We start from the raw sequence: 9520 nt of genomic DNA, 5'->3' as shown, positions 1-9520 counted from the left end.
CCCATCCCTCATCAAACCCCCCAACTCTCTCACAGTTGCCTGCTCAGTTTACGACATTGTCTTTCTTTCGCTTCGAAAGCCGCTTTGGTGTCCAGCAACTTCTCCAGGGTCCTGCGCATGGCGGCCATGTCTGCCTGCACGGCCTGGCTGTGCTCTCGCAGGCTGAGTGTCTCCTGCCTCAGCTGGGCACTCACCACGGCCAGCTGGCCGCTCTGCGCCTGGCACCGGTCCTGCAGCCTGGCAGCCTCTGCCAGCACAGCCTCCACGCTGAGCACCACTGAGTCCACCTGCTCCTTAGACATCGGGATGGGTGGGTGGGGTGGTTGTAAGGGGTTATGAGGTTGTTTGGGTGGAGGGAAGGGGGGGGTTAGGGGGGTCGGAGGCTGTTGGGTTGGGCTTAGTGGAGTGGTGGGGGGGTTGGGTGGTATGACACGGTTGGATCCGGCTGGGTGGGGTGGCAGGATGGGATATGACACTGTTGGAGGTTGAGGGTTACATAGAAAACGATCAAGAGTTATCAGACTCGAGGGGTATAAGCATGAGGGGTAGACGGACAGGGTGACGGACAGGGAGAGAAGTGTTGGATGGTAGTTTAGTGGATGGTGGGAGCAGGAAGACGAGTTCTCAAACACAGAGCTGAACTAGCCAACCCTTAGGAGGAATACAAACTGAACTTGACTGGCGTGATTTAACGTCGCCGTACAGTTCACATTAAAACCACTTTCGAATCCACAGCCCTCCTCTTGTGAATGAAGACTATGATTGACGGCAGCCATTGTCTTGATCATCATCTGCAAGCAGCTTACTGCTAATCTTATTTCTTCTGGCTTATTTTCTGGTGACAAAACTCCCACTACTCGCTGTGTCAACAGCGAAATGGAATAAGCGACTACTTGTATTCTAATTTAAAGAGGCTTACATGTGACTGACTATAAATATAATCACACCAATGTTATGTTTTGTCCCTGTTCTGTAACTGGAATTCCAAATAGAAAGTATTATCCATGTACCCACAAATGATTTACACTAATCTAGAGAAGAAACCAAGAATGGAAAAATCACCTATTTGTTACTTACCACAACTTGAACCGTTTCACGTGTGGAAAACGTGCACAGTGTTTCCTGTCCCGAGATATTCCCTCATCTCTCAGGTCCCAAAACAGTGGATGTCCAGCTTGTGTTTCACATGAGACGTGATGGGTCACAGCCCCGCCCCAAATCCAGATTATGGAGGGAAGGAGGGGAGGGAAGATGAGAGGAGAGGAGGGAGAGGGAGGGGAGAGAGAGGAGGGAGGGAAGATGAGAGAAAGGAGGGAGGGAGGGGAGGGAAGATGAGAGGAAAGAGGGAGGGAGGGGGAGGGAAGATGAGAGGAAAGAGGGAGGGAGGGGGAAGATGAGACGGAAGGGAGGGGGAGAGGGAAAGCAGCCAAAATACTGTGGCTTGAATGTACTTTCATGTCATCATCCATAGTTTTCATGTGAACCAAATCCACCAGTTAAATAACATATTACTGGTCATCATAATAATATAAATTGTTACTACAAATATATTATTTGACAAATATATTATCAACAAAAAAAGACAATGAGAAAACATTAAAGTTGACAGACTTTATTAGTGCTTCTGTGCCACCACCATACTCAACATGATCACATTCAACATGGATTTGTAATAGTTAATAATTAAGGAGTTGCCACAGTCATTGTCATGATTCGATGTGCTTTTGTATTTCACTAGGGTTAGCGTTACACACACTGACTTCACTGTGGTGCTTAACGATGCCAGTACATTATTACTGTTCAATATTGGAAATTACCTGTTAAAATGTTCGTGCTAGGAGATTGCGTGGCAACTTTAAGCAAGATTGTGCTTAAAACGTGCACCTACAGTAGGTTTGTTTGTATGAACAGCAGAGCACATATTAGCGTGCTGGTTTGTATCTGTATCTCGGTATTGGTATTTACTGTGTTTAGTTGTGCTTGGACACAATACGTTTATTTAAACCACATTACACTGAGCGGGTAATGCTGATTTATGTGCCGAGTAAACTAATCTAGATCACGACAATGAATGTAGATAGTTAGCAGGTGCTTTTCTCCAAAGGGATGTGCAGAGTGGAATCTTAACCTAGCTACACAGTAAAATACTCTCTCACTGAACTATACCAATTCCTCAGAAATATCAGAATTACCAGAGCTATCTGACAGCGACAGACAAAGAGATTTTCGGAGACATTTTGTCTACTTGCAACATTAACAAATATGACGATATTTGATATGCGTCAAGGTTTCTGCACACACAGTATTGTTGATGGGACCAACAGAAAGACGAGAGAATGTGAGTATGGGACTGCAACCTAGCTGACCTCACACGGTGATGTCACAGTGGGTATACCTGAGACTTGGAGGAACCCCCCTGCTTTATAAAAGTGGAGGACACGTGGCCGAGATTTTGAAAAAGGGGGGAAGGGGGTGTCGTGTTTCATGGGGGGAGGGGTTGTCTCGTTTCAGGAAGAACAGAGACGGAGCAACTCGAGTCGCTCAGGTGCGGTTGATTTCCCGCTCTGCCCGCCTGGTCCTCCCCCTGCTCCGCCTGCCGTGTTCCCCCTGGTCCAGCTCGGACAGGAAGGACCGCACGCGTCTTCATGTTGATCCCAAACATCCGTGGCACCAGCTCTGATCTCCAGTAGGACCCTTCAGGACTCATCGCATCATTATGGAGGACGTTTGTATACTATTACATTTACATTTAGCAGACGCTCTTATCCAGAGCGACTTACAGTAAGTACAGGGACATTCCCCCGAGGCAAGTAGGGTGAAGTGCCTCGCCCAAGGACACAACGTCAGTTGGCATGACCGGGAATCGAACTGGCAACCTTCGGATTACTAGCCCGATTCCCTCACCGCTCAGCCACCTGACTCCCTATTAGATACTACTGAATGATCTAAACTAATACGCCTAAAGTTGAACATTTTGCATCTAGATGTTCCTATACTGTGTATTTCTGATCACATGTCATTACTGCCATCCTGTTGGGCAGGTATAGTTATAAGAGGATTGTTGAGTTTTGGACTGTCTATGCAATCATGCTGCTTCTGATGACGTCACTATATTATCTAGGTTAAATATGTTTTAATATTGATACACTGAAGGTAAATCTACTGCATTATAATTGTTCTGTCCATGTGCAACCTGAACGTTTAACTATAACCACATTGTTTTCTTTACAAAGACCAATTTGCAGATTCGGCTTGAAAAGTTAAACTTGTCTTTCCTTCACAACTACCTTCTCCTACCTCCCACCAAACCTCTAAATTCAGAAAGCCTCTTAGATCACCTAACATTTCACGGAGTCACACATCTGTTGATGCTGGAGGAAACATGCAAAGAACAGCTTCCGTTTCGTACCAAGACGGCCATTTTGTTGTTCTGATGGTACTTTTTGCCCTGGTATTCACTTCATAGTTGTGTGTGGTTCTGTACTATAAAATAAAGTGCAACTCGTGCACTGTGCGCCACACAAGACATTTGACATATATTGTCCCTCACAACAGTCTTGTTATAATCTCAAACTTCAACCCGTTTTTCTGATAAGGAAGGTCAACCTTACAGGTCCAGACTGTTTTCCGGTCACCGTGACTAAACCATTCAATTCAACCATCTAACAGCATTCCAATCATGTCCTCACCTCCACACACACAGACCGTCCCTCTACTTCCTTATTCTACTCTTTCTCGTTCCATAGTTTCAGTTGTGTATATCACCTAGACAATTGCAGTGTACATCACCCTAGCCAATCGCAGTGTATATCACCCTAGCCAATCGCAGTGTATATCACCCTAGACAATCGCAGTGTACATCACCCTAGCCAATCGCAGTGTATATCACCCTAGCCAATCGCAGTGTATATTACCCTAGCCAATCGCAGTGTATATCACCCTAGCCAATCACAGGGGACTATCCCGCGTCCAGGTCTCCACCTCCATGACAGCTCTCCTCACCGTGGACGATAAGAACAGGGAAGTGGAGAGCTTCCTGATAGGCTGGAGGCCTCTCTGTGATCCCCTCCCTGACCTCTGACCTCCCTCCCTCCACTTCCTGCTCCCCGTCTTCCTGCAGCCGAACCTCGTTCTCATCCTCTTCGTCTCCGTCTCCCACCAGGACCCCTCTGCCTTCCTCGTTGGTCCTCCGCAGCCCCAGAAACCCACCCCCTCCTCCCCCGTCGTCCCCCCGGCCTCCCAGTCCTCCTCCGAGGCTCCTGGAGTGGAACAGGCAGGCCTGACGCACCGTGTGCAGGCGCCCCAGAGAGAACACACTACGGCTGAGAGCCAGCCTCCCTCCGCCCCCTAGCCTCCCCACCGTCCCGCTCCGCAAAGACCCGGCGCCCATCGCGACGTTGCCCCTGACGCGCGAGGGCAGCGAGGAGCTGCTGGTGGACCTGCAGCACCTGGGGCAGCTCTGGAGGACGTAGCTGGAGTTCCTCCTCGTCAGGTTGTGCGGCGTGGGCGCCAGCGCGCCGGTGTTGAGGTCCATCAACACCGCCTCGGAGTAACTGGGGACCATCTGCTGGTTGCAGCGAATGTGCCACTCCAGTTCGGTGATGTCCACCGTGTTGACCCTGGAGATGACGCGCAGCCTGGGGCCCCCGCGCTCCCTCGCCCCCAGACCATGACGGTAGCTCCCCGCCTCGGCGCTGTTGTTGTCGTTGGCGTCCTCGTTCTCGCCGAACAGCTTCTCCACGTGGTAGTGGACGTAGGCAGTCCGGTACTCCGAGATGACGCGCAACGGCCAGGACAACAGCAGGGCGGAGGCCAGCCAGAACACGTGTCGTCGGGAGAACCAGGGTTGCCGCGCGGGGTCGGGGAACGCCAGCATGTTCTCCCGGAAGTCGACGTTCTTCAGGTGCATGCCCTCGCGCGCCTCCATGTAGTCGTCCAGACCTTCGTTGTCGGCGAAGAAGCAAGCGCGCTGGGTGAGGTAGGCGGCCTCGGCGCGGGCGGAGGAGAAGGAGAAGCACTTGGTGAAGCGAAGGCGGGTGGCGGCGTGTTCCAGAAGCCCCAGGAGCTCCTTGGACACGTCCTTCACGCCGTGCCGGGTGTAGTCGAACTCGGAGCTGGAGGCGTGCGTGTTGACCCGCTCGTGGTAGACCTGCGTGGTGGTGTAGGCGTCGCCGTTGCGATAGCGCGTCACCTGACGCGTCCGGCGGACATAGTGGTAGCTGATGGCCTTCCACCAGATGCAGGGCATGGCCTGCTGCAGCCTCTGGACTCGGTCGTACACCTGGCTGATCTCCACCCTTGCCAGCGAGGCCGTCTTGGAGTAGCAGTGCCAGCACTCCACCAGGTAGACGATGTAGAGCATGACCAGGAAGGCCACGGGGATGTAGACGTAGCCGTTTGAGCAGGGGCTGTCGTGGTAGAGCCGGGCTCGGCCGCCGTAGTAGAGGCCGTGGTCGTCGGCGGCCATGACGGTGACTCGGTAGAGAGAGCACCAGCTGAGCGTGCCGAAGCAGCCGAACATGAGTAGCGTGAGGAGCAGGCATTTCCAGTGGGACTCTCGACACAGGGAGCCGGGGAGGGAGGGTTTACAGGGACGCTGCTACGGGGTACAGGGTGGGGGTTTGGAGAACAGGGGGTGGGGGAGAGGGGCAGGGGGGGGGGGGACAAGGTATGGAGAACGGGGGGAGAGGGGCGGGGGGGAGAGGTAGGCACACAGATATTTCATTAGAAAGTTATAAATGGGAGATACGGTCAAGGCTCAGGGACAAAGCATGATGTTTGAAAGTTTGAGAGGATGACAGGAAAGATAACAATGGGTTGAGTATCGTTAGAGTTGTGAATGGGATGTCGATCAAAGCGTTGTGGTTGAGAGGGACAAGACAAATGATGATGAGTTACAGTTGCCAAAGGGAGGAGGAAAAGAAAGATAGGTAGAAGGATTGCGGGGAGGGGTGGTAAACAACAGGAGAAGAGAGACAAGGAAAGGAGAGGATTAAAACCTGATATTCTGCTTCTGATAGGGAATGAAAGTCAATACATTTTGCTTCCCAATGTCCCCATCTGGACTGCCCTGCCCCGCACCCTTCTCATGCTGAAAACTAGATGCATCATCTCAGTCTCTGGAGACGTGTTCACATTTCCTGGCAGGGTGTAACCCATACCACACACAGCCCCTCTTAAGCACAGGGTTTTAGCGGACATTGGAAAAGCCTGATGCTTTTAGACCTCATTAGAGTGGGGGAGAGTGCAGATTGCAGTCTTCTGCCAGAGGCAGTGAAAGGTACCGTGGCACAGGCAGAGTGATAAAGCAGTACATGCTTAGAATGGCTCCTGGACGGGACTAAGTGAAGGAAGAGAGGGAGTGGTAGGACTCTGAAGAATCAGAAGGATTCCGGGAGGAGTCAGACAATAACATATACATTTAGCTGATGCTTTTATCCAAAGTCATCTAAAGATGTATAGGGGTGTGATTTGAACTTATGACCTCTTGATCTGTAGTCAAGTGCTTTAACCACCGAGCTATACCCTCTCAAAAAGACCCCCTCTGTCCCCCTGCTGCGTGTGTGCTCTGTAAAAGGGCAGGCTGATGCCACGACTGAGGATATGGATTCAGCTTAGTGGAGGTGAAAGGGGTTTAATTGCACTGCCAGTCGTGGTCTGGAGAGCAACGCAGATAGAACGTCTATGTTATACTTACAGTGAGAGAGACAGAAATAATGTGTGCGTGTGTGTGGGAGTGTTTTAATGATGGGCCATCTCTCAATGTGCCCTGCACTAAAAAGCCAATTAGCTAGGAAGATTAAAAAAAACTGAGAGAAAGGGAGTGGGACCAGGAGTTATAAAAAAAAAATACTTCTCTTTTCCACTGAATGTATTGACAGTAGGATCGTGAAACGACTTTGTGCCACATTGATCAGAGTAATCTTCCTTTAAAGAGACAGTTATTATCCTGTCCTGATGGTCTAATCGCGTTCTCTCTGTCTAATGCTAGTTAATGTCTACAATAAAAAACAATAGTGTTGCTCATCCATACCCTGTGTCGGTTGGCGGCGTAACTAAGGCAATGATGCTTCACAACAAAGTTTACTGTACAGAATAATGCTAAAAGTTTTGCCAACCGCTTTGCACTAGTAGGCTACATCTGCCACTGTTTTGGAATCGAGCAAGATTTCCTTACTTACTCGAAGGCGTTAGATGGAATATAAGAGCTGACTCGTGGTCCTTGTTAGTTAGATTACATTGTCAAATGTCCTGGGAAAGATTTGACCAGAATATGTGCGCTGCCCTAAGCATCCCATCTTTGGGGGCACTGCGAGGTGGAGAAATGGATGCAGTCACTGCACGTCCAGACATTACAGACGGCTAACAAGACATTACAGACGGCTAGCATTATGGAGCAAGGAACATTAATAAATGTCACCTGTGCTCGTCTTTAAGGTCCATACGGTGATTAATGATCATTTGAAGCCTTTAACCTGCTAATCTATCAATACAATTTTAGTGATTAATGGTTCCTCTTGTAAGATAAGTCATGTCGCATATCCAATATTTCTCCTCATGTTCCAACTGCATTGCAGTTCAGTCTCTCCGTTAACGAAGGGCGACTCTTCTAGTCACCTTGTGGGGCACAATGCTAAAATCTACGAGCGTATGGTCTTGCGCTGGAAACTGATGTGAGCTCAACACTCAAACCCCCATCTCAAACTGCACAGCTTTTTGCGCTCAACATGTTGGTCTCGGAGTGGAGGATTTTGTTGCCACTTGACTGTGTTAAGGGAGTGTTAAAATGGTAAAATAACACATAGGCTACATGTTTAGTACACTCTCAAGCGCATATAGCGTGCACGCACACAAAAACAGGAACCCACGTAGACACACAGACAAACCAACGTTCTACCTCTTCTCTCCCACCCCCGTTGAGAAAGGGCGCTTCTCCGGTCACGGTCACTGCAGGCATCTTTGCTCGCTCCTCACTTGCTACGGTTTGGCAGTAGATATCGGAGTTCTGTTACCCACGAAATTGGGCACAGTGTCCAGATTTCTTTTAGCATATGTTGTGTCAACATTCTGCATATCTAATTTCGATTCCCCACGAGCCGACGTTCTCAAGCAGTCTCCTGGTTAGCCAAGTTCTCTCGACTAAAACGGCATTGCCGCCTCAGTTCCAAACCTCTCACTTCAGCGTGATCATCTTTTCCGGTGATGATATCCCAAGAGCTTGCGTAGCGGCCGTGGTTCTTCCAACATTACTCATTTGTAACCAAAATCGACACAGGAGGCAGAAAATAGCCTTGCTCACTGTGCCAGTAGCCTAAACTGTGCTGTATGTCAATTCTCTATACTGTCGTGCGAATCTCCATTAAGAAATAAATCTCGCATGATTATTCCAATCTCACTCCGCCCCTTACGTCACGTAACAGCCGAGTATTTACCTGCACATTTCGTCTCGATGGTTAAAAAGCTGACGTCAAGCAGCGGTGCCAGAGCTGCCTCCAAATAAGAATCTTGGTGGCAGGACTCAGTTCCTGGAGAGCTACACTCCATCCATGTTCCTGGAGAGCTACACTCCATCCATGTTCCTGGAGAGCTACACTCCATCCATGTTCCAGGAGAGATACCCTCCTGCAGGTTTACAGTCCAACCCTGCTCCTGGAAATCTACCTTCCTGTAAGGTTTACACTCTTCAACCCTGGTGAATCTAGTGAATAAGTGACTCTTCAGAAAGGTAGAACCTGGATCTAGTCCTATAATGGAAGCTACACAATGTTTTCCTTTCTAGTTTAAACGAGGTCGCAGCAAATACTATCTTGGAGATGTTTATTCACATTAATATTGCTCTCCTGTTATGTGCACTCGTTTAAAACGCACTAGAAATGTAATCGCATCGCAACCTTGCTGTAGCCAACCCTTGCTTTTTGGAGCTATTTTTATGATCAAACCCAGTCCGTCTGGTCCCTGTGTTGTATCACCCGATGCATGACTCCCCGGATTGGCACCCCCTCGCGGGAGCGCGCACGAATCACAGAGTGAAGGATTTCATCTTGATATCGAAACCAAACGAAGGGGAGACAGAAGTCTCACATTATACTTTATTTGTTTTGGCATTAATCATTGTTAGGCTGGTTTATTTACATTAAAATAATACTTTTGTGGAACAAAGGCTTCCTTTATATTTAGGGATTACCTACATGAGTGAGTTTTGTGAGTGTGTGCATTGCACAAGATGGGGCTAGTACGTGTAACCACAGTAAATTTCAGGCATGTAACACTTTCCTAGTCAGGGTTAGCAGGGGGTGCATTTCATGGCAAGAAGGAATACAACAAGCCTGTCGTGAAATGCACCCCCCTCTATTGTCTGTTCTGTATATCCCAGCATCAAATGATTCTTACTGTACACTGAGGGCCCTAGTATGAGTAAGCACAGTAAGTTTCAGGCATGTGACACTTTCGTAGTCAGAGTTAGCAGGGGGTGCATTTCATGGCAAGAAGGAATACAACAAGCCTGTCGTGAAATGCACCC

At 49.1% G+C, this 9520-nt stretch overlaps 1 protein-coding gene across 4 annotated transcripts; it reads right to left on the bottom strand.

The window, feature by feature from the left end:
- Positions 1–1596: 1596 nt before the first annotated feature.
- Positions 1597–8636, bottom strand: LOC134039846 (transmembrane protein 151A). 4 transcript variants are annotated; one of them, XR_009932832.1, is made up of 3 exons: positions 7898–8636; positions 3840–5599; positions 1597–3765 (listed from the first exon to the last, which is right to left on the bottom strand). XR_009932832.1 is itself a non-coding variant. In XM_062485965.1 (2 exons), exons 1-2 carry the CDS (start codon positions 7955–7957, stop codon positions 3959–3961), a joined length of 1701 nt encoding a protein of 566 aa, XP_062341949.1. In that variant the 5' UTR covers positions 7958–8636; the 3' UTR covers positions 1597–3958. The 4 variants fall into 4 exon arrangements, 2 of the variants coding, with proteins under 2 accessions (XP_062341949.1, XP_062341950.1); XR_009932833.1 differs by having other exon boundaries at positions 3865–5599; XM_062485965.1 differs by having other exon boundaries at positions 1597–5599.
- Between the last annotated feature and the right edge of the window lie 884 nt (positions 8637–9520).

This window comes from Osmerus eperlanus, chromosome 19 (assembly GCF_963692335.1).
Source record: "Osmerus eperlanus chromosome 19, fOsmEpe2.1, whole genome shotgun sequence".
Taxonomy (NCBI): domain Eukaryota; kingdom Metazoa; phylum Chordata; class Actinopteri; order Osmeriformes; family Osmeridae; genus Osmerus; species Osmerus eperlanus.
This window is presented reverse-complemented; position numbering and strand designations above follow the sequence as displayed.